Below are 23,001 nucleotides of genomic sequence, written 5' to 3' on the forward strand. Positions count from 1 at the left end.
CGGAAACCTGCAACTGCGGTCAAGAAATTTGCTCAGTGATTGGAATCAGAATAGCTAAACCGCCCTCGTAACTGCTGGATTGACCCCAATTGCCTTGAGCCTGTCACTTTAAGAAAAACGACGCTATCCTACTTCGACTATTCCTGCCTGTTCTTGGAGGATCGCTCTCTACAATCTTAAGTCTGAGCTCTGACCTGGAAGTAGGGGTAGCACGTGAGGTTTCAGGTCCATCGCTAAAAAGGGCGGATCTAGAGGGGCGTGCTCCCGTAGCGAACTGTCGCTTAAGCCAAGGGAGATCCGCGCCTCCATCCTTTTCCCCGCCTCTTGTAACTCACTGGGAGAATTTTGCGCCAGTTAACTCCGCCGTTACTCGATGGCCCCTCAACTATCCCTTGGGTTCCGCCCAGTGGTCTCCGCTAGATCGGCAACGTTTAGGTGTGCGCATGCGCCCAAGCGCTTCTGCCTTTCGGATCGTCCCTTCCCTTAGACCTGAACTTTGCGCACGCCCAAAGGACTCTCCCGCTTCTTAGCGCTCCACCATTTCCCTGCGCTTGCGCATTCAAGCCACCAGGTTTTCCTTTTCCGGGTCCCAACTGGGCTCGTTGGGCGCATGCGCCACTGCAGGTTGGCGGCTCGCGGCTCCTTTTTCCGGCCTCCCCCTTGGGCCGGCTCCCGCAGAAGCGGGGCGAGCGCGGAGCCCAAAACGAGTGACCTGTGACCCCGGAAGTGGACCTCAGGGTACCAGGGCTTTCCCCGGGCCGGAACCGAGGGAGCCGTCGCCTGCACCCCCAGAGCATCCACCCCACGCCCAACTCTGGATGCCGCCGACGGGTGCCCGGCCCGTGCCCTGCGCCTGCCTGCCGGCCCGGCCCTTGGGAGCAGATCTGGGCCGGGGGTGGGGGCCCGGACCCCGCCTCTGATGCGTCTCCACCCCCGCGCCTGGGTCTCGCACCGCTGACTGCCCGGGCCGGCCCCGCCCCCTGCTCGCACCCTAGCCCCACCGACCTCTCTCCTCCGCTGGGGGAGGCCATGGCGTGAGCGCGAGGCCGGGCCCCGGGGCCCTCGGGCGCCACGCGGGGCATGGGCCGGGGGCCGCCCCCATGAGGGTCCCGGGAGGAGGGCGCGCGCAGCAGCGGCGGGGCCATGGGGTCGCAGGTATTGCAGATCCTGCGCCAGGGGGTGTGGGCTTCGCTCACCGGCGGTTGGTTCTTCGACCCGCACCAGAGCACCTTCTCCAACTGCTTCCACCTCTATGTCTGGATATTCCTGCTCACGTTTCCTTTCTTGCTGTACATGGTGAGACGCTGCCGCCACCTGTAACTCCCGCCGGGGAAAGGGAGGGCAGATGTCACGGAGGGGTGCAACCTGGCAGGGATTCTGGGCTGTGGCTTGGGCACTAGGATGTAGGAAGAGGACTCAGTGCGGAGTTTGGAGTGTGTGGAGGAGAGGCCAAAATTTTCTGGCCTGGGTGACCTTGAGACCCTCACTTCGTTTCTCTCCAGTTAGAAAGAAAACAGGGCCCTCCGCCAGGGCCTTCTTACTAGTTGTATGCAGGGGCGATGAAGTCCTGTTGTGAATTTGTGAATCCTAGCTTTGACTGTGGCGTTAGGTCCACCCCACGGGGGCAGGGCTGTGTGAAGAGGGACCTGACTTGCTGCCACCTCCAGGTCCTGCCCCCCAGCTTGATGGTGGCTGGTGTGTACTGCCTTGTGGTGGCTGTCATCTTCGCTGCCATCAAGACTGTGAACTATCGGCTGCATGCTATGTTCGACCAGGGCGAGATTGTGGAGAAGCGCAGCTCTACCATGGGGGAGCCAGAGGAAGAGCCTGCCCAGGGGGACGGCAGTCTGCCCAGGTGGGGCGAGGCAGGGCCTGTGTTGGAAATGGAGGGTCCTTGGTGCCTGGGCCTGAGCGCTGGAGGATGGAGAAGGGGCTTAGGGAACATTGGGTCCAAGAACGGTTGAATGTTCTATGGTTGGCCCTGGATTTATCAGGGGGATCTGTGCGGAGAGTAGAGTGATGGGGATGTTGGGAGAAGTACTATATGAAGAGGGAGGGTTAGCTGAAAGCTACTCTTCTTTTCCACTGCTAGGGATCCTGGAGTGGAGATGACAGTATTTCGAAAAGTGAGTTCCACACCCCCCGTACGCTGTAGTTCTCAGCATTCCGTGTTTGGCTTCAACCAGGTCTCGGTGAGTGGTCCTGGCCCTCTCTCTTCCCCACTCCTCTCCTGAGAGCCTGTCCCCAACATGGGTATGTCCTGAACCTACTTTTTGCCCTGTTTGCTCCTTCGTACTTTTTTTTTATTGCGCAGGAGTTGCTGCCCCGGATGGAGGACTCTGGGCCCCTCAGAGGTAGGTGGCTGCTGTTCAGAGCTGAAGGTGGTGGTGTGGAGTAGGGGATGGCGCGTGGAGGCCTTGAGGTCCTGCTGACGCCTCTGGGGCTGTGGTTGCAGACATCAAGGAGCTGGTGCGGGAGCAGGGCAGCAACAACGTGATCATGACCTCTGCCGATCGAGAGATGCTGAAGCTAAGCTCACAGGAGAAGCTGAGTGAGTGGGCATGTTGGCAAGAGCCTGGGGAGAAGACTAGCTGTCTTGTCTTTGAGTCACCCCAACTTTTACTTCCCTGGGCTCTCTGTGTTCTCTCAGATTGGACCTCCTCTGTGTCCTGCCCCACCGGGTTCTCAGAAAGTGGGGCCATAGGACCCCCTCAGCCACCAGTCTCTTTTGTAGAATGCCATTCTGTCGTCTTCTGTCTTCTTGTGTTCTGATAGTTGGAGACCTCCCCCAGACGCCTCCAGGGGCTGCCCCAGACCCATCTCTCCCCAGCACGGACTCCTCAGAACGTTCTCCCCTGGCTGGAGATGGCGCCCCCTGGAGTGGGAGCAGCGTGGCTGACACTCCCATGAGCCCCCTGCTGAAGGGGAGCCTCAGCCAGGAGCTGAGCAAGAGCTTCCTGACACTGACCCGGCCCGACCGGGCCCTGGTGAGGACCAGCAGTCGACGGGAACACCGCCGCGGAGCGAGCGGCTACCAGCCCCTGGACCGGCGGGGCTCGGGTGAGCCCACACCCCAGAAAGCCGGCTCCTCAGATTCCTGCTTCAGTGGCACTGACAGGGAAACGTTGAGCAGCTTCAAGAGCGAGAAGACCAACTCGACCCACCTGGACAGCCCCCCCGGTGGGCAAGCCCCCGAGGGCAGCGACACAGACCCACCCTCGGAGGCAGAGCTGCCCGCTTCACCAGATGCTGGGGTCCCGTCAGATGACACACTGCGTTCCTTTGACACAGTCGTAGGAGCAGGGACGCCTCCGGGCCCGGCTGAGCCGCTCCTGGTTGTACGGCCCAAGGACTTGGCCCTGCTGCGGCCTAGCAAACGGCGGCCACCTGTGAGAAGACACTCCCCCTCTGGCCGTGCCCCTCGGCGGCCACTGCTGGAAGGCGGGGGCTTCTTCGAGGACGATGACACCAGCGAGGGCAGTGAACTGAGCCCGGCCTCCAGCCTCCGGTCCCAGCGCCGCTACAGCACCGACAGCTCCTCGTCCACTTCCTGCTATTCCCCTGAGAGTTCTCAGGGTGCGGCAGGGGGGCCCCGGAAACGACGGGCCCCGCATGGGGCTGAGGAGGGGACGGCTGTGCCTCCCAAGCGGCCCTATGGGACCCAGCGGACGCCTAGTACCGCCAGCGCCAAAACGCACGCCCGCGTGCTGAGCATGGACGGGGCAGGGGGTGATTGCCTGAGGGGCCCCCTGGCTGGCTCCAAGGCTGAGCTGGAGGTCCAGGCGGGGGTGGAGCTGGCAGCCGGTGAGCCCGCTGTGCTGCCCGCCGAGGCCCGCCGGGGACCTGCGGCCAACCAGCCTGGCTGGCGGGGGGAGCTGCAGGAGGATGATGCTGTGGGGGGAGGTGAGTGCCGGCTCCCGAGCTGGGGGGAGGCGAGCTCGGTAGGGACGTGGGTTTGGGCCAGGGGCAGCTGGAGTGGACCTGGTCAGCCTCTGTCTCAGGCAGCAGATGGACAAGGACGCAGCGACCTAGTGACGTTGGCTGCCAGGCGTCTCAGATGAGCAAGGCTGGAGTGGTGAGGAGACCGAGGCAGAGACCTCAGGCACCTGGCTCCAGGTCCTGCAGGTAGCACCTGGGCCTCTGCTCTTTGAGGACTCTGAGTAGCCACGCTCATCCTCCTGGGTCACCAGTGGGGCAGAGCAGATCACGTCCTTGTTTCCACATGTGGAAACTGAGGCCCGCTTGGTTAGGTGACCTGGCTGGGCCACAGAGGCGGGATACGGTTGGACTAGGCCTGACCTTTAGCTCCATCCATGCAGGGGCATCTGTCTCCCCCCTTCCCCCAACCCTCCCTCAGGCTCTGTCCAAGCCTCTGTCACTTAAGCTCGGGGGGCCTCTCTCTCTGGTCAGCTGCCGAGGAGACTGGCAAGCGGGACCGCTCAAGCAGCGTGAGGCGGGCACAGGCCATCCGGAGGCGTCACAATGCCGGCAGCAACCCTACCCCCCCCGCCTCGCTCATGGGCTCGCCGCCCAGGTGAGCACCTGCCGGCTGCTTGGACGGGAGTGGGGGCCGGCTGGCTCTAAGGGGTGCTGACCATGAGCCGACCCCTCCCCAGCAGCCTGCAGGAAGCTCAGCGGGGCCGGGCTGCCTCCCATTCCCGGGCACTGACGCTGCCCTCTGCCCTGCACTTCGCCTCCTCGCTGCTGCTCACTCGGGCCGGCGCCAACGTGCACGAGGCCTGCACCTTTGACGACACTTCTGAGGGTGCTGTGCACTACTTCTATGACGAGAGCGGTGAGCCCCTCCCCCGGTCCGTGGCCAAGCCTCTTTCTCTCCCGCTGAGGGTCGTGGTCCCAGCAGCTGTGCTCTTGGTGCCCAAGGGCTGGGCTGCCATCCAGGGGAACCCAGCAGAGGGTTTTCCTCACTTGATGGCCCTGGTGCCCACGTGGGTTGGGCCTCGGTGCTCCTGTCCCTGACAGGCTGCCTTGTGTCCCACGCTTGTGCCCCAGGCGTGCGGCGTTCCTACACCTTTGGCCTGGCTGGAGGCGGCTACGAGAACCCTGTAGGGCAGCAGGGCGAGCAGGCAGCCAATGGTGCCTGGTGAGTCTCCAAGCTTGGGCTCTCCCGACCCAGCAGCCAATGGGCTGCCATTTCTGGGGAATTTTCTGTCTTTCTTCTTTGGGCTGGGCAGGGGCAGCTCAGACCTCTAGGAGGAGAGGAGGGTGGGCGGCGGTGAAGGGTGGACCTGCAGGGATCCCTTAGGTCTCTGGTTCCGCGGCACTTCCAAGCAGGAGACTTCCAGGGTCTTCCAGGAGGCCCAGGACCTGGGAGGGAGGCACTTCTGCCACCTGACTCCTCTGGACACCCCTGTGCTCCTGGGTATTGGAGCAGCTCCCTTGGGCCCCCAGTCATGGCCTGGCCTTGGCCTCGACCCCATTCCTTTCCCAGCCTCACCCACAGCCCCGACCCTCACGGCTGCTGTTCCCACAGGGACCGCCACTCGCATTCCTCCAGCTTCCACTCGGCTGATGTCCCAGAGGCGACAGGTGGCTTGAACCTGCTACAGCCGCGGCCCGTGGTCCTGCAGGGCATGCAGGTGCGCCGAGTGCCCCTGGAGATCCCAGAGGTGAGGAGCCAGCATCGGGGAAGGAGCTGCAGGGGGCGGGGTGCAGACCACCAAGCATCCACCCAGGCACCAGGAGGGACAGGTCACCCTGAGTGAGGGCTCCAGGGGCCTTGAGATAGCTGTCTTGACCTTTGATGGCAGGGTGCACAGGTCCTGGACCTGAATGGCTCAAGGAGTCGCTTATTTATTTACTCGTTCAACGAACATGTCTGGAATAGTTTTGTTTGCCCTGGAGGGGCCACAGTTAGTGGGGACGGTGGGTGTTAGCAGTGGCACTTGGAGAAGGGGCAGTTGAGCTCGCCTGGCAGTGGCAGTGCTGCCTCCTGTGCTGGGCGCCTGACGTGGGGTGTCTTGAGGCATGCTGTTCGAGCTTGTCCGTCTCAGCAGAGCTAGCAAGAGCGCCACCTTTCGTTCCTGAAAGCGTCCTGACGTAGGCAATAACTGATGTGGTTGGCCAGGGAATAACAGAAGTACTAGGGACGTATGAGACACAGACTCAGAGTTAAACGACAGTCGTGAAAGTAGCACCCACACACCCAGGGCCACAGAGAGTCCACGGGCAGCGCCCAGAAGCCCCACGTGCCCCTTCCTGACGCGATTATTCTCTTGACGGTCACATGGGATAGCAGTGTTATCCTTCCACAGCCGAGGGTCTCCACCAGAGGCAGGGGCTGTGCTGCGGGGCTCTCCAGAGCCCAGCACAGGGACAGGCTCGTAGTTGTATCCCGTAAACACTTGTTGAATTAAAGACACGAGAAGCCCAAAGAGATTAAATAGTTGGTCCAGGGCCTCGCAGTGCTGGCACCGGCACCGAGGCCCGTCCTCAGGGCTGGCGCTCCGTGTGCTCCAGGGTAGGGGGGTCTGAGTGACCCTGAGGGCTCTGTCTGGGAGGAGGGTAGTGTTTGTGCTGGCTCCTGAAGGATAAGGTGGATTTCTCTGAGCCCAGGAAGAGACGGGAGATGCTGCCTGAGTGGGGAAGACAGACGCAGGAGCTAGTAATCCTGGCGTCCAGCAGTCCTGGAAGCCCCCACGGCCACTGAGCCCCGTCCTGGGAAGCTGGAGGAAGGAGTAGGCCCTTGGATGAAGGGTCAGGGCAGGCCGCGGGGCTGCTACATGGTGGGGACTTTCTGTGTTGACCAGCCAGTGTGTGCTGGGGGGTGGCAGTGGACCACGGGGGCGGGGGGTGCGGGGCTGATGGCCGCGGCCATGGGGACCGCAGTTTGACCTGCTGGACCAGGACTCCCTGCACGAATCCCAGGAGCAGACACTGATGGAGGAAGCGCCGCCCCGGGCCCAGCACAGCTACAAGTACTGGCTTCTTCCCGGCCGCTGGACCTCTGTGCGCTACGAGCGGCTCGCCCTGCTGGCCCTGCTGGACCGGTGAGCACCCACCCCCTCATCCCCCAGTCCTTGATCGTCCCTGGCCCCTGGCCTTCCAGACTCTGAACATGTGGAGGCTGTCATGGCAACAGAGAACCTACCTGCTGGAGTCGCTGAGGGTGCGTGGAGAGCTGGAGTCTGCAGTGGGGTTTCTTCAGGTGCTTCTGGGTGCAGAGGGGCGGCCGAGGGGGTGGTGCTCTGGTCACTCCTCTCCCAGAGCTTTGCTGGAGACGTTGTTCCTGTTCAGTGTGTTGTTTTTTATTTGCTTCTGGGTGAGTGTCAAGTAAATTGAATCCTGTACCCTGAAAAAGCTAACGAATCATCTGTCTTAGCTTTCCGTGTTTTCGGGAGGAAACTGAGGCCCAGAAAGTGAGAGAGATCAGATGACGTTTGTTGTCGGGGTGAATGATTTGGGCCTGGAACCTGTGTCCTGGCTTCCTGTGTTCTGGATTTCTCCCGGCGCTGTGACCGGTGTTTTGGGGGCATTGTCTGTGTGCGTAGCATAGCGAGTGGGAGCCGGAGATGGGCAGATGCCAGAGTGGTGGCACCTGAGGCCTCAGGGTCTAGAGGGGGCAAAGACTGGGATCGGGATGCAGGGTAGCAGTGGAGTGGCTTCCTGGAGCGGGTGCCACCTGGCCCTGGCCCTGAGAGGGCATAGCTTCACATACTCAGGATGACGGCTGGCGTGGACACCGGCCTGGACATGGGCCTTTGTGGCTGGCTCCTGTTTCCCCCAACCCCTAACCCCTTGCCCGACTAGCAGGTGAGGAGGTGGGTGTGCTCTGACCCTGCTCTCTCTCCAGGACACGGGGGCTGGTGGAGAACATTCTCGGTGTCGGCCTGAGCAGCCTCGTCGCCTTCCTGGGCTACTTGCTTTTGCTCAAGGGCTTCTTCACCGACATCTGGGTCTTCCAGTTCTGCCTGGTCATCGCCTCCTGCCAGTATTCCCTGCTGAAGGTCAGGCCTGGCTTCCTGGGTCTCTTCCCTCCCATCTCTTCCCAGATGCACCCCCCTTCCCAGGATCCCTCTTGAGCGGGTTGAGCTCGAAACCCGCTCGAAAGCAGTTAAGATGCTTCAGATCCCCTGTAGCCACCCCCCATCCTACAAATGAGAGAACTGAAGCTCAGGACAGTTCAGGGGCCTGCCCTGGTCATTCATAAGGGCCCAGAAGTGGAATCAAACAGATCCTGGGGCCTCTGACCCTCCCGTGGGCGCTGGCTCTCATCACCAGTGTAGCTCTTGTCTCTTCCAGAGTGTCCAGCCTGATGCAGCATCCCCCATGCACGTGAGTACCAGCAGAGCAGCACCTTTCCCCACGAGGCTCAGGCCTGGGTCCTGGGCGGGACTGAGACCAGGTGGGGAAGGGGTCGGGTGGGGGAGAGGCAGGGCTCCCTCAACCACCCCCATCACCCCTAGCTCCTTGGTCCTTCTGCCCCCAGCATGCCAAGCTTTCTATCTTGGACCCAGGGCCAGGCACGGGACATGTGAGCGTGTGCGTGTGCACGTACAAGTAGGGTGTTCAGTAGGGGAGGCCTGGCTCCTCACAGGCCCCCCCTCCCCAGGGCCACAACTGGGTGATCGCATACAGCCGGCCTGTCTACTTCTGTATCTGCTGTCTGCTCATCTGGCTGCTGGACGCCCTGGGCTCAGCTCAGCCTTTCCCGCCCGTCTCCCTCTATGGCCTCACGCTCTTCTCCGCCTCCTTCTTCTTTTGCGCCCGTGATGTAGCCACTGGTAAGGCCGGGCAGGGTTGAGGTTGCCCAGGGAGCGAGGCCCCAAGGGTGGGCCGAGGGGCAGCCTGCAGGCTGACCGGGCCTCCGCTTCCCCTCCCCGCCAGTGTTCACCTTGTGCTTCCCGTTCGTATTCCTCCTGGGCCTCCTGCCCCAGGTGAACACCTGTCTCATGTACCTGCTGGAGCAGATAGATATGCACGGCTTTGGGGGCACAGGTATGGGGCCCACGGGTGGCTCGGGGGTGTGGGGGCCGTGCGGGGCCCAGGAGGGGCTGTGGATTAGGGCTGCGGCTCTGGCTGCTCACTGAGCCTTCTCCCGCGGCGACATGGTGGATTCTGAGAGCCCATCTCTTCCCCTCCCCTCCCTTCCCCTCCTGTCTCCTCCGCAGGCAAGTGGTTTAAACCCAAGAATGCCAGGGGTTCCGAAGGCCTCTCCGGGCTGGGGGGAGCCGAGAACAGTGGGCTGGGGATGGGGTCTGGGGGAGTTGAGGGGCAGCGGGGGGTGGTGGGGTGGGCGGCCGCCAGGCGGGAGCTGGGCTTTACTAAAGGCTGTCGCTCACCTCGCAGCCGCCACCAGCCCACTCACTGCGGTCTTCAGCCTCTCGCGCAGCTTGCTGGCTGCTGCCCTGCTCTACGGCTTCTGCCTCGGAGCCATCAAGGTAGGGATGACCTGTCGGTGGCGGGCATACTGAAGCCCAGGGGGTTGTTGGGACAGGGCTGTGAATTGGGCTCAGCAGTGGCTTCTCCCACGGTTGGGGGACCGCCCCCCGCCGCCATGCTTATCCTTATCCCCTCTGACCAGCATGGGTTCTCTCCCCAGACTCCTTGGCCAGAACAGCACGTCCCCGTCCTTTTCTCTGTCTTCTGTGGCCTCCTGGTGGCGCTGTCCTACCACCTAAGCCGGCAGAGCAGTGACCCCACCGTGCTCTGGTGGGTGCCCGCATGTACCTGTCCGTGTGCGCACGTGTACACGTGTTTGCGTGTCTGTCACCACCTGACATGGCAGGGGTTGGGGGGTGTCTGTGGGAGGAGGGCAGCCTCCCCAGACCCAGGCCCTGACTCTTCTCACGCCCCCCAGGTCCCTGATCCGGAGCAAGCTCTTCCCCGAGCTGGAGGAGCGGAGCTTGGAGACGGCCCGCGCCGAGCCCCCAGACCCCCTGCCAGACAAGATGCGTCAGTCAGTGGTGAGGACCGGCAGTGTCAGGGTCTAGTCTTGGGGTGCGGGGGTGTGGTCAGCCACTGGGTGGCGGGGACACCCAAGCTGGTGTTTCCTGACCCTGCAGCGCGAGGTCCTGCACTCTGACCTGGTGATGTGTGTGGTGATTGCTGTGCTCACCTTTGCCATCAGTGCCAGCACCGTCTTCATTGCCCTGAAGGTTCGTGTGGCGCAGGCCACCCCTCCCCCTCCCCCCACCTCAGTTTCCGCCGGAGCCCGATTGCCCTGAGGGCCTGGGCAGCCATGGCCTCACGTCCTTCTCTGCCCCTGGCTGACCTGTACCAGGTGGCTCCATGGCCCTGTGGCCTGTGTCCCTTGGTTGAGCCTCCCGCCTCTCCCTCTTGCAGTCCGTGCTGGGTTTTGTGTTGTATGCGCTGGCTGGGGCCGTGGGCTTCTTCACCCATTACCTGCTGCCGCAACTCCGCAAACAGCTGCCCTGGTTCTGCCTGTCACAGCCCGTGCTGAAGCCGCTGGAGTACAGCCAGTATGAAGTGCGCGGTGAGTGCCCCCCGCCCCAGGCTGGGACCCCTCCACGCCTCCTGCCCTGATTTCCAAGTGGACCTGCAGCCTGATGGGAGCACAGGCCTCGCAGCTCAGAGTGCCAGCAGGGGGCAGCCTCTGCCCACACCTCCACGTCCGCTCTGGCACTGGCCCTGCGGCCCCTTCACTGCCCTCTGTACCCGCTCCTGCGCCCGCTTCAGCCCATGCCTCACTTTCACCCTGCCTGCTTTGCCCTTTTCCTACCTGCCTCACAGTCTCTGAGGAGATGGGAGAAGTAGAACTCCAGGACCTTAAAGGGACACGTTGTCGAGAATTACAAGTTGGCTACCAACAAACTACATCAGCCTGGCATGCGTTTTTACTTGGATTCTGCAACACAAACACCCCTGAGCCTATATTTAAACACCTGGATTTGTTTACTCTTTTCTTTTTTTCTTTAATATTTATTTGTTTATTATTTTGGCTGCTCTGGGTCTTAGTTGTGGCGCACGGGATCACCATTGCAGTTTGTGGGATCTTTAGTTGCAGCATGCAGACTCTTAGTTGCGGCATGCATGTGGGATCTAGTTACCTGACCAGGGATCAAACCTGGGCCCCCTGCATTGGGAGCGCAGAATCTTACCCACTGGACCGACAGGGAAGGCCATAAACATTTGGATTTGTTATGCAAAGGTCCACATGCCTTTGTTTTCATAGACAATGAAGGATTTTGCCCACTGGGCCAGCATCTCCATGTGGCTGAAGTCAGCTGGAGCCAAGTGGCAGGGGCCCCTTCAGAAGGGCCGTGAGGCTGAGGATCACTGTGTACTTGGGCCTCACCCTGCCCGCCCTGGCTCCGGTGGGCACCGGGGATGTTGTCATCAGCCTTTATTTCACAGACAGCCGACTGGGCAGAGCACCTGCCCTAATCCCCCAACACACCCGACCTGGGCCTCATCGGCCTCATTGCCCTCATCTGGGCTGCCAGAGATCAACCACCTGCCCCGCAACCGCTCAGAGTCTCTAGGGACCCAGAATGCCACATCCCCACGTCCTGGGGTTTGCCGTCTGTCCAGGTTCCTTTGGAGAGCACACCTATCCTGCCCCGTGGTTGGAGGGGAATGCGGAGGACCCGGTGCTAGACAGCAGTCCCACCTTTCCACCTTTCGTTGCAGGTGCTGCCCAGGTGATGTGGTTTGAGAAGCTGTACGCCGGCCTGCAGTGTGTGGAGAAGTACCTCATCTACCCTGCTGTGGTGCTCAACGCCCTCACAGTGGACGCCCACACGGTCGTCAGCCACCCGGATAAGTTCTGTCTCTAGTGAGGACCGCCAGCCCCCTGCCATCCCACCGTCTACATCTCCGTGTGACACGGGGGGAAACTGAGGCCGAGAGGGAAGGACACCTGCCTCAGTTGCCCAGCAAGCTTAAGTAGGCCCCTAGCTCCTGACACCCTTTCTGGTGCCGCAGCTGCCTCTTCAAGAGCAGATGTGTCTCTCCAGTGTGCCTGAAGGGGGTGACCTCTTTAGAGAGCAGAGACGAAGAGGCACCGGGCCAGAAGAGCAGGGGCCTGCCCAGCAGAGCCCAGGCCAGGGCCAGAAAGGGATGGGCACCCACACCCACTGTGCTGAGTCTCCGCCCAGTGCCTAACGCCCACCCCTCGCCCACAGCTGCCGGGCGCTGCTGATGACCGTGGCTGGGCTGAAGCTGCTACGCTCGGCTTTCTGCTGCCCCCCCCAGCAGTACCTGACCCTGGCCTTCACCGTCCTGCTGTTCCACTTCGACTACCCGCGCCTCTCCCAGGGCTTTCTGCTCGACTACTTCCTCATGTCCCTGCTCTGCAGCAAGGTGAGACTGTGCAGCAAGGCTCCAGGCTGTGCAGCGGGAGCAGGCCTCTCATGCCTTGGTGTGGGAGACCTTCCCCAGTCCACGTTAGCCACACTGGGGGCCTTCGCAGCGGCTCCTGGCGGGGCAGCGAGCATGCTGCGGTTTAAAGTGGGTAAGTGATTTGCCTCAGGTCTCCTGGAGCATTGGTGATCAGCTGGGACTTGAAAAGGACCGTTCCCCGGCTCTGTGCTGGAGTCTGCAGTGGTGCCTGCAGGGCGACCCCAGTGCAGGCCTGAGCTTTCAGCTCACTCACGTGGGCATTCTAGTCTGGTTTCTGGCCTGGCCCAGGATGATGGCGATCCAGACTGTGTCCCCCCTGAGGGCAGGGCCTGTGACTGTCTCTTAACTCTTGGTAGCACAGTTGAGGCCCAGCCTCATCTCTGAGAGTGGCATGGCCTGAGCAAGTCTGCTCTACCTTCTCGAACCTCAGTTTTCCCATCTGAGAAATGGGACAGCAGTAGGAGGCTCCCGGAGTGGTTCTACGAATTAAATGGCTAACGCCCCCTTGGTTGCTTTGTCTGGAGCTGCTGATGGTATCGGGGGCTTCGAGGCAGGTCCAGAGTGTAAGAGCTGGGAGTGATCTTGAGCTTGACTCCCATGTAGGCAGCAAGTGGCGTAGCCCCAAGGCTCTGAGTGGGTACTTGGTGGACCCCCCCTCTCTGTGAGTGATCTGCGTATCTTTTACCTTCCCCCCTTCCAACCCTGCAGCTGTGGGACCTGCTGTACAAGCTGCGTTTTGTGCTGACCTACATCGCGCCCTGGCAGATCACGTGGGGCTCGGCTTTCCACGCTTTTGCCCAGCCATTCGCCGTGCCACGTACCCAGCCTGCCGCCTGCTGCCTGGGCGCGGGTGTGCAGGGAGGACCGTGGCCTGGATGGGGCTGGGGGCCGCCAGGCGGGCTGGCACGGGGTGGGGGGCTAGTGAGGGAGGCCGGGGAGGGTCCTGCGTGCCTGCCACCTCCTTGACTCGTGCCCAGACTCGGCCATGCTGTTCGTTCAGGCCCTGCTCTCCGCGCTCTTCTCCACGCCGCTCAACCCCCTGCTGGGTAGCGCCGTCTTCATCATGTCCTACGCGCGGCCCCTCAAGTTCTGGGAGCGCGACTACAAGTGAGTCTCGTGGGACACAGAAGCAAGTTCCGGGGGCGTCCCTGAGAGAGACTTGGCAGAGGAGCGGGATGGCTGCACCAGGGGGCAGGTTGCGGGGAGACGGGAAGGAGTTTGGAGCCCAGGCTGGGTGGGGCGCTGTGGGCTTTGGTGAGGTGGCTGACCCAAACGAGGCAAAACTCGAGCCAGGCCGAGGCCTTGGGCTCACACCCTGGGCTTCCTGGCTGTGTGGTCCCGGGTGAGTCCCCTCATGTCTCTGAGCCTCAGCCTCCCCCTCTGTCACGGGGCTGTCGTGACGTCTGCCTCAGAGTGCAGGGGTGCGGGTTCGGAGGGGAGGTGCTTGGGGCTGGTGGGAGCAGTCGTTAAGCCCTGGGCAGCGTTGCCCTCTCGGCCACCTGTGTTGTCGCTCTCTCTCTGAACAGCACTAAACGTGTGGATCATTCCAACACCCGCCTGGTCACACAGCTGGACCGGAACCCTGGTGTGTACCCGGCCATCGGGGGCTTTCGGGTGGGGCCTTTCTGGAGGGAGCCTTGCTCACGTGTCACGTTGTCCATCTGTCCGTCCATCCTGGGTTCCAGGAGCTGATGACAACAACCTCAACTCGATCTTCTACGAGCACTTGACTCGCTCGCTGCAGCACACGCTGTGTGGGGACCTGGTGCTGGGCCGCTGGGGCAACTACGGCCCCGGAGACTGCTTTGTTCTGGCCTCCGACTACCTCAACGCCCTGGTGCACCTCATCGAGGTCGGCAATGGCCTCGTCACCTTCCAGCTGCGTGGCCTCGAGTTCCGGGGTGAGTCGCGGGGCTGAGTTTGACGGTGTGTCGGGGCTGGACTCTAGCCCTGCTCTGCTCCGGTTTGCTGGGGCCCTTGAGCAAGGGGCTCTGTCCGCCGGGCCTGGGTTTCCTAGTCCGAGCAGTGAGGCGGCAGGCTCTCTCCGGCCCAGCCCCGTCCCTGCCCTGACTGTGGCAGGTCTGTAGCGACCAGGCTGCTCTGATGAAAGCTCGGACCTGGAGCTTCCGCTGGCCTGCTCTGCGGTCTCAGGCCAGGACCAGGTGGGGGGCCACACATGAGCCCTGGTGAGTGAGCCGGCTCCTTGCCCTCAGGAAGCTGTGCCTGGAAGATGCCAGCTTCAGAGGGGCTCACAGATGCACAGGGGCTCTAGGCACAGCTCGGGAGCAACACGAGCCTGAGCTTCAGTCTTTGCGTCTATAGATGAGGGACCAGACCCTGTCCCCTCCCCGCAACCCTCAACGACCCAGTTCCACCCATCACGGCCACTGGGAGTCAGGAGAAAGGGGCTTGTTTGTTAATCGGTTCACTTAATAATGGTTACTTGCATTGCATCTCGGGGAGGTGCCTGGGCACTGTCTGGGGAGGAGGTAGGCTGGGGTGTCCCTGTGGCCCCCTGACTGGAGTGCCCCCTTCCCCTCAGGTACGTACTGCCAGCAGCGTGAGGTGGAGGCCATCACAGAGGGTGTGGAGGAGGATGAGGGCTGCTGCTGCTGCGAGCCTGGCCACCTGCCGAGGGTCCTGTCCTTCAATGCCGCCTTCGGGCAGCGCTGGCTGGCCTGGGAAGTGACAGCCAGCAAGTACGTGCTGGAGGGCTACAGCATCAGTGACAACAACGCTGCCTCCATGCTGCAGGTCTTCGACCTCCGCAAGATCCTCATCACCTACTACGTCAGGGTATGAGGGGCAGGTGGCTGGGGGCAGGGGTCCCCGCCGGTGACTGCTCACTGGCCAGGAGCATCCCGAAGGCCATCCTCTGGATCCTTGGGGGCCTGTTTTGCCCAAGGGAAGCAGAGGCCTCAGAGAGTTTAATCAGCCTCCAAAGTGTCAGTGTTGGACAGCGGGCCTCAGAGGCCCATGTGACTCTCTGACGGTGGGGAGCCCGGGGCGGCGGGCTCCCTGTCACCCTCCTCCAGGAGGCTCACATGGGGTGGTGAGTCCTGGGGGCCGGTGGGCAGCACGTGCACAGATCCGCTCTCTGGGAGGGGCATTGCTGATGCCAGCCTTCTAGAGCACCAGCCCCGCCCCACACCGCCCCCCAGTACAGAGTGACGGTAATAGAACAGTGGTGGCAGGAACGACAGTCTTAGGAGCAGCTGCCAAGCAGCGGTGCTCACTGAGGGCTGGGCTCTGCCAGGCACCTCTCCTGAGCTGGGTGAAGCCCTCCACACCCTCCAGGAGAGGTCCCGCTGCCTCAGATGCGGGCAGTGACTTGCCCGAGGCCCTAGAGTCAGGAGAAGTGCCAGAGCTAGGCTTAGCCCAGGCCTGGTCCTCGCTGTCTCAGCCTGGGCACGCCAAGCCGGGCCTGAGGGTCTCGAGGCCTGTGGTGACATGGCAGGGTGTTGGTGAGGCACGGTGTGGGGTCCGAAGGGAGCTGTGGATTGGGTTCTGGGAAGCTTGAGGTATCGCCTTCTTTGCTGTGCCTGTCAACCCCCTTGAGAAGTGGGGATTCTTGCAGTTCTGTAAGGTGGCAGGGATGATGAGGGCATACAGGAGCGGGGTGAGTAGGGGCTCACAGGTCCCCTCACGCTCTCTTAGCATCTTCCCTGGGGCTTGTCGTGGGCCCAGAAGGGGTGGCCTGTTGGAGTCCAGGTGAGCCTGCTCACCTGAGGTTCTCTCTAGGGCAGTCCTGTGCATTCCCTAGCTGTGCTTCACTGCCAGTGGGCACCCCATCTGTGTCGCTTGTCAGAGAAACTGCACTTTCTCTGCTGTGGATGTTTCCACCCGTCCACTCCTAGGGAAGGGCTTGTGAGCCTGCCCCATACTTATCGTCACCAAGAAAGAGGCTGTGGTCCAGAAAAAGGCACTCCCAGCTGCAGGTCACCCAGGGGTTACGGTCCTGTCCACCTTCCTCTCCCCGTCTCCTGAGAGGTGCTCCTGCCCAGGTCTCCCCACTTCCTCCCTCTCGGCCAGTGTAGGCTTCTCGTGGCGGTGTAGCAGACCCCAGCCAGGCCCCCGGCTAGCAGGCTGAGATGAGCGCCGCCCCGTCCAGCTTCTTGAGGGGAAGCTGACTTGCCGCAGCTGCCTCAAAGGCTGGGCAGAATCACGGCCGTGTGGAGGCGCCTGGAGGACCCAGGGAAGGCTCTGCCCAGGATGGAGCGTGGGCTGAAGTTTGGAAGGATGAATGGGGGCTGCTGAGGCGGGGCCTGGGGGGAGGCAGGTGTGCAGGGCAGCCCCACAGGCCTGGGGCAGTTCAGGGATGTGTCCCATCCAGCCCTGGGCTTGGCAGACCAGGCGGAGCCTTCCTGTGCAGATTTAGCCCCCCTTGGCGCCTCCTACCCCTTGTCCTTCGTGGAAGTCACTGAGTGCAGTTGCGTGAGAGATTCAGTGCAACTCTCGTGGCCACGGAGACACTGGCCCTCACATCCACCTGCAGCCAAGCCTTGGGGTGCTCTCAGCATTTCCAAGCCCAGGCACATTCATTCTGCTGTTGGATTCTTTTTTTTTTTTTTTTTTGCGGTACGCGGGCCTCTCACTGTCGTGGCCTCTCCCGTTGCGGAGCACAGGCTCCGGACGCGCAGGCTTAGCGACCATGGCTCACGGGTCCAGCCGCTCCGCGGCACGTGGGATCTTCCCGGACCGGGGCACGAACCTGTGTCCCCTGCATCGGCAGGCGGACTCCCAACCACTGCGCCACCAGGGAAGCCCCTGTTTGATTCTTTTAGTAACTCTTGGAAGAGGCAAGGTCAGTGTAATAGGCCCCTTTCACAGTTGAGAAAACTGAGGCTCACGGACCCATCCTTGCAGTTAGGTGGGATGAAGGCAGAAAAGGTGCCACAGTCGTGATGCTTATGAGGATTCAGTGAGCTGCCCCGCGTGAAACACGGAGCAGAGCCACTGAGCTGCCAGCAAATGCTTGCAGGCGGGCGCTGTTACCCTGAGAACCACTCTCAGGGCTGGGCCCCAGGATTGCTGGTTCCGTAGAACCGCATGCTTGTGCAGGTTAATGGAGCACTTCTGTGTGCCAGGCCAGCTCCTCCCCCAGTCCCCAAAGGTTTTTTTTCTGGTTCTTCTTGGGGGCTGCGGAGATGCCCTCTGAGCAAGAAGGTCAGTCTGGAGCCAGTCTGCCTGGAGCCCAAGCTGCCCCACAGCCCTCCTGCCCCCATTCACCCCATTAGGCTCCTGGTGCCCCTTCCTCTTGGTAAGGGGGCCACCCAGCCTTCCCCAGACTGCCCACTCACCTGCCACAGCCGAGGCAATGCTGGGGCCAGGCTCCCAGCTACCAGGCAAGCTGCTGTATGCCGGAAACCGAACTGACGAGGCTCCACCATGGCCTCCAGGCGTCCCCACCATCACCACCCAGGGAGCTAGCTGAGGCCCTTGGCTCTTCCTGGCTTGTACTGTGGCCATTTTGCCCAGGCTCTTAGCCTTTCCATGTCCTACCAGAGACAGCCTGCTGGACTCCCCTACTGCCTAGGTGCCCTCTGTTCATGGCCAGCTGCGCCAGCCTCCCCAGCTCTGGACTTCCCACCCTTTCCCCAGGCAGAAGCCCATCCCGTTGGCTCCATCCCAGGGAAGCACACAGAATCCCAGTAACCTCACTGGCTGCCAGCTGCCGGCCTCACACTGCCCATCCATGCTGGCTGTGTCAGCTGCCTACTTCCAAGAGCTCCTCTGCATTTGCCCAAAGCCCTGCTTAGAAGCCAGCAGAATCTCTTAAAGGGTCCAGGAGCCCCGGACTTTGGGCACAGATGCCGTGCCTCTGGCTTTTTTCTGAGGGGAAGCCCTGTGGCTGTCACACTTCAGCTGCCTCAAGGGGCCCAAGACCTAGGGGCACTTAGGCCCCACTGGCCTGCAGGCAGCCCCACGACCTTAGTCTGACCTTCTGGGGCCTCTGAGGTCTGGATGCCACAGCATCGTGGTATTGTGGTGCTGGCCAGCTCACCCTGCCCTGCTGTGTAATTGCGGGCAAGTCTGTCGTCTGTCTGGGCCTCAGTTCCCCTTACAAACAGGGCAGGAGGGAAGGGCAAGCGTCCGAGCACTTGCCACAGTGCACCACCCTCCAGGGGATGCTCCGTGAGGAGGACTGCTTCCTGTCAGCTTTCCCCTTCCCCCTCCCTGGCCGAGAGCAGGGCAGCAGACTTGCCTGTGGGTCTTCAGGGAGCTGAGATGGGACACAGGATGGGCGTCCCGGGAAGCTGACTTCAGCTCAGTCTGAGGGAGAAACCTCTTTTTTTTTTTTTGGCCACTCCGCATGCCTTCTGGGGTCCTGATTCCCTGACCCGAGATCGAACCCCTGGCTTTGGCAGCGAAAGCATGGAGCCCTAATCACTGGACCGCCAGGGAATTCCCACGGAGAAGCCTCTTCACCCTGACACTGTCTCCTTCAGTGGCCAGGGCAAGGGCGCTCCCCCAGTCACTGACCCCAGCCCTCTACTCCCAGAGCATCATCTACTATGTGAGCCGCTCTCCAAAGCTGGAGGCCTGGCTGAGCCACGAGGGCATCGCGACAGCCCTGCGTCCTGTGCGGGCACCTGGCTATGCTGACTCAGACCCCACCTTCTCACTGAGTGTGGATGAGGACTACGACCTTCGCCTCTCTGGCCTCTCGCTGCCCTCCTTCTGCGCCGTGCACCTGGAGTGGATCCAGTACTGCGCTTCCCGGCGCGGCCAGGTCCGGCCACCGCTACCCTGGGGCTGCCTTCCCCCTCGGCCTACCCCCTCCCCGTGCAGGTTCTTCTCACCCTCAGCCTCCCTTGGCCTGGGCCCCAGCCCCCACCCCAAGTTCCCTGTCCCAGGTCTGAGCTGGGCTCTGGGGACGGGGGTCCTTGTGCCGCAGCCTGTGGACCAGGATTGGAACTCGCCGCTGGTCACGCTGTGTTTTGGCCTGTGTGTGCTGGGCCGCCGGGCCCTGGGGACAGCTTCGCACAGCATGTCGGCCAGGTGAGTGCCCGCAAGTCCAGCCGGGCCTGTCACTCTCCCCTCCTCTACCTCCATGAAGAGCTCTGGGCCTCTGGCCTCAGCCCCCAGGGGCCGCGTCAGTCCTTCCTTCAGTGGCTCTTTTACCCATGGTGACTTCGCCTGCTCCTCACCGCCCTGTGAGGGACATGGGCAGAGGTTGACCTCGTCAAGATGGCAAAACCAAGGCCCAGCATAAAGAGCCGTCTCCGCTCTGACCACTGCACATAGAGGCAGAGCTCAGGAAGCCAGGAGCCCCCTGTGCATTCACCTCCCCGCTCCTCTTCCCCAGCCTGGAGCCCTTCCTCTACGGCCTGCACGCCCTGTTTAAGGGGGACTTCCGTATCACCTCCCCGCGCGACGAGTGGGTCTTTGCCGACATGGACCTGCTTCACCGCGTGGTGGCACCCGGGGTTCGCATGGCCCTCAAGCTTCACCAGGTAGGGAGAGGTGTGCCCAGGCAGGGTGGGGCGAGGTCTCTGCCCAGGCCAGGGGCCGCCGGCCTCAGCCCTCCGTCCTTCCCGCAGGACCACTTCACGTCCCCAGATGAGTATGAGGAGCCGGCCGCTCTGTATGACGCCATCGCCGCCAACGAGGAGCGGCTGGTCATCTCGCACGAAGGCGACCCGGCCTGGCGCAGCGCCATCCTCAGCAACACGCCCTCGCTCTTGGCGCTGCGGCATGTCTTGGACGACGCCTCCGACGAGTACAAGATCATCATGCTCAACCGGCGCCACCTCAGCTTCCGTGTCATCAAGGTGGGGACGGCCGCTCGCCCGACCCGGCCCCCCTCCGGGCGCGGCCTCCTGACCCCCGCGTGTGGCCTCCGCAGGTGAACCGCGAGTGCGTGCGCGGCCTGTGGGCTGGGCAGCAGCAGGAGCTGGTGTTCCTGCGCAACCGCAACCCCGAGCGCGGCAGCATCCAGAACGCCAAGCAGGCGCTGCGCAACATGATCAACTCCTCCTGTGACCAGCCGCTGGGCTACCCCATCTACGTGTCGCCCCTCACCACCTCGCTGGCCGGCAGCCACCCCCAGCTGCGGGCACTGTGGGGCGGCCCCGTCAGCCTGGGCGCCATCGCCCGCTGGCTTTTGCGCAGCTGGGAGAGGTGAGCTCCGCGCCCCCCCCCCCCCCCCCCCCCCCCCCCCCCCCCCCCCCCGCCTCTAGCCCGCGAGGCCGGGGTCACGGGGCAGGAAGCCGGGGCTCGGAGAGAGGAAGCGGCTCTCTCCGGGGTCTGACTGAGGAAGTGCTGGAGCCAGGATTGAGCCCCGGGAGCCGACCCCTTCCCGAGCTGACCCCTTCCCCGAGCTGACCCAACCGCACACCCCGCCCCCTCAGCCAGAGCTGAATGTGGCCTTTAGCCTGAAGCACCGTTGATGACGCTTCCCTTTTTTTTTTTCTTAAGGTTTATTTATTATTTATTTTATTTGTCTTTGGCTGTGTCGGGTCTTAGTTGTGGCACGTGCGATCTTTGTTGAGGAATGCGGGATCTTTTGTTGCAGCGTGTGGGCTTCTCTCTAGTTGTGACGAGCGGGTTTTTCTTCTCTAGTTACGGCGCGCAGGCTCCGGGGCCCATGGGCTCTGTAGTTTGCGGCACTCGGGCTCTAGTTGAGGCGCGCGAGCTCAGTAGTTGTGGCATATGGGCTTAGTCGCCCTGCGGCATGTGGGATCTTAGTTCCCTGACCAGGGATCGAACCCGTGTCCCCTGCGTTGTAAGGTGGAATCTTTACTACTGGACCACCAGGGGAGTCCCTGATAAGCCCTCTCTTAAAAGCCCTGTAGGGACTTCCCTGGTGGTTCGGTGGTTAAGACTCTGTGCTTCCGCTGCAGGCGGTGCGGGTTCGATCCCTGGTCAGGGAATTAAGATCCCACATGCCACGCAGTACGGCCTTAAGGGGAAAAAAAAAAAAGCCCTGTAAAGTAGATGGCAAAAACCTTTTAGAAATGGGACTCTGGGTTCTGATATGGTAGGTGACCTGTCTTGGGTTGGGGACTTGTGCTTGTGAGGTCTTTGTATCTCCCACTCCCTACCAACCTCTTGTCCACCTCCCATCCCCCAGGCTTCATAAGGGCTGTGGTGCCGGCTGCAACAGCGGCGGGAACGTGGATGACTCGGACTGTGGTGGAGGCGGAGGCTTGACCTCCCTCAGCAATAACCCCCCCTTGGCACAACCCACACCTGAGAACACAGCAGGTGAGCAGGCAGGGCCGTGCTGAACCGCTGAGTGGAGAGGCAGCCTAGCCGACTGAAGTCTCTGCCCTCTTATCTGTCTCCCACAGGTGGTGGTGACCAGCCCCTCCCACCAGGCCCTGCCTGGGGCCCGAGGCCCTCCCTGAGTGGCTCTGGTGATGGGCGCCCCCCTCCTCTGCTGCAGTGGCCACCCCCTCGGCTCCCTGGACCATCCCCCGCTTCTCCTGCCCCCACTGAGGGTCCCAGGCCCTCAAGGCCCCCTGGCCCTGGCCTCCTTAGTTCTGAGGGTCCCAGTGGGAAGTGGAGCCTGGGGGGTCGGAAGGGGCTAGGGGGATCCGAGGGGGAGCCAGCCTCAGGGAGCCCTAAAGGAAGCACCCCCAAATCTCAGGTAAGGTTCTTATGGGAAGGTCGGGTCCTGGGCAGCTCAGGTCTGCTCTCCTACCAACCTGTCTCCCCTCCCTCAGGTGCCCCTAGACCTCAGCCTCAGCCCGGACATCAGCACCGATGCCTCGCCCCCCAGAGCAGTGCAGGATATTCCGTGCTTGGACAGCAGTGCTCCTGAGAGTGGCACGCCCACTGGGGCCCTGGGCGACTGGCCTGCCCCCGCTGAAGAGCGTGAGAGCCCAGCTGCCCAGCCCCTGCTGGAGCATCAGTACTGAGTGGCCTGGTGCCCTCTGGGTCCCAGCCCAGGATTCAGAAACTCGGACCCCCAGCCTTTGGCCCTTTCTGCTGGACCACAGAACTGAGTGGCTTTGGCTCCCACATGTGAACCCTGACCTCTGGCTGCCTTAGCCAGAGCACCAGAACTGAGTATCCCAGACCTCTGACCTTGGCCCCTGATCTCTCATCCTAATTCAGGGCCTGGGCTCCCCAAACTGAGGCAGGCAGCCTCCCAGCTGGGCCCTAAGAGCCAAACCCGTGGGCTGGTCCTGCTTCAAGCCCATGGCCAGAACTGACTTGGCCCCTCGGCCTGCACTGCCTGCTGGGGTAGCCCCTTGGCCTTGGACTTGGGGCTGAAATGTGGGGAGGGGGGTTTCTTTTTCTTTTTTTTCTTTTTTTTTTTTTTTTTTTTCGTGCTTCGGAGACACCAGAATTAATAACACTATTTTTGATTTTGGTTGGTAGTTTCTTCTTCCATCTGGGGGTGTTTGGGTGGAGGATAGATGAACACAGAGAGGGGAATGGGCTATGATGAAGATCAAGGTTAGACCAGGGTGGGGTTCAAGTAGGACTGGATCCTCTTCCTCACAAGCCTGTTACCTTTTCTAGCCTTGATCTGAGGTTTGCAGTTCCGTTTCTCACACCCAAGTGTTCAAAGACTAGCTCCAGTGGCAGGTTCCTACAATTGTTAGCCTTGACCTTGGCCAAAGCCTTTCTCTGAACCTCAGTTTCTCCAGTTATAAGTAAGAGATGATACCTGTCTAAGGTGTTTTAAGAATACACGAGAGCGTGTGTAGGGCAGGGCCCAGTGCT

At 62.0% G+C, this 23,001-nt stretch overlaps 1 protein-coding gene across 9 annotated transcripts; it reads left to right on the forward strand.

Moving 5' to 3' along the window:
• Positions 1-656: 656 nt before the first annotated feature.
• PCNX3 (pecanex 3) lies at positions 657-22,645 on the forward strand. Of its 9 annotated transcripts, none has more exons than XM_032639159.1 (35): positions 657-1,296; positions 1,668-1,855; positions 2,093-2,192; positions 2,315-2,354; positions 2,456-2,551; positions 2,776-3,903; positions 4,411-4,534; positions 4,620-4,795; positions 5,011-5,101; positions 5,492-5,627; positions 6,847-7,007; positions 7,811-7,964; positions 8,260-8,292; positions 8,570-8,741; positions 8,845-8,955; positions 9,307-9,398; positions 9,560-9,669; positions 9,818-9,923; positions 10,023-10,115; positions 10,303-10,453; positions 11,611-11,755; positions 12,105-12,282; positions 13,030-13,138; positions 13,299-13,428; positions 13,848-13,906; positions 14,007-14,222; positions 14,864-15,117; positions 18,824-19,054; positions 19,220-19,323; positions 19,631-19,778; positions 19,866-20,096; positions 20,171-20,445; positions 21,398-21,531; positions 21,618-21,916; positions 21,993-22,645. In XM_032639159.1, the coding sequence occupies exons 1-35, from the start codon at positions 1,144-1,146 to the stop codon at positions 22,185-22,187; spliced, it is 6,123 nt and encodes a 2,040-aa protein (XP_032495050.1). In that variant the 5' UTR covers positions 657-1,143; the 3' UTR covers positions 22,188-22,645. The 9 variants fall into 9 exon arrangements, with proteins under 9 accessions (XP_032495050.1, XP_032495054.1, XP_032495058.1 ...); XM_032639163.1 differs by having other exon boundaries at positions 2,093-2,126; positions 4,617-4,795; XM_032639158.1 differs by having other exon boundaries at positions 658-1,296; positions 4,617-4,795.
• The last annotated feature ends 356 nt before the right edge of the window (positions 22,646-23,001 follow it).

Source organism: Phocoena sinus, chromosome 8 (genome assembly GCF_008692025.1).
Source record: "Phocoena sinus isolate mPhoSin1 chromosome 8, mPhoSin1.pri, whole genome shotgun sequence".
In the NCBI taxonomy this organism is placed as follows: Eukaryota; Metazoa; Chordata; class Mammalia; order Artiodactyla; family Phocoenidae; genus Phocoena; species Phocoena sinus.

What these genes read in the sequence shown, in the direction of transcription:
- PCNX3 (XM_032639158.1), top strand. Translation starts at nt 1,144, where the DNA reads ATGGGGTCGCAGGTATTGCAGATCCTGCGCCAGGGGGTGTGGGCTTCG. An exon ending in TTGGCTTCAACCAGGTCTCG is followed by an intron (nt 2,193 to 2,314) that starts GTGAGTGGTCCT and finishes TTTATTGCGCAG; the next exon opens with GAGTTGCTGCCCCGGATGGA. An exon ending in ATGCAGCATCCCCCATGCAC is followed by an intron (nt 8,293 to 8,569) that starts GTGAGTACCAGC and finishes CCCCCTCCCCAG; the next exon opens with GGCCACAACTGGGTGATCGC.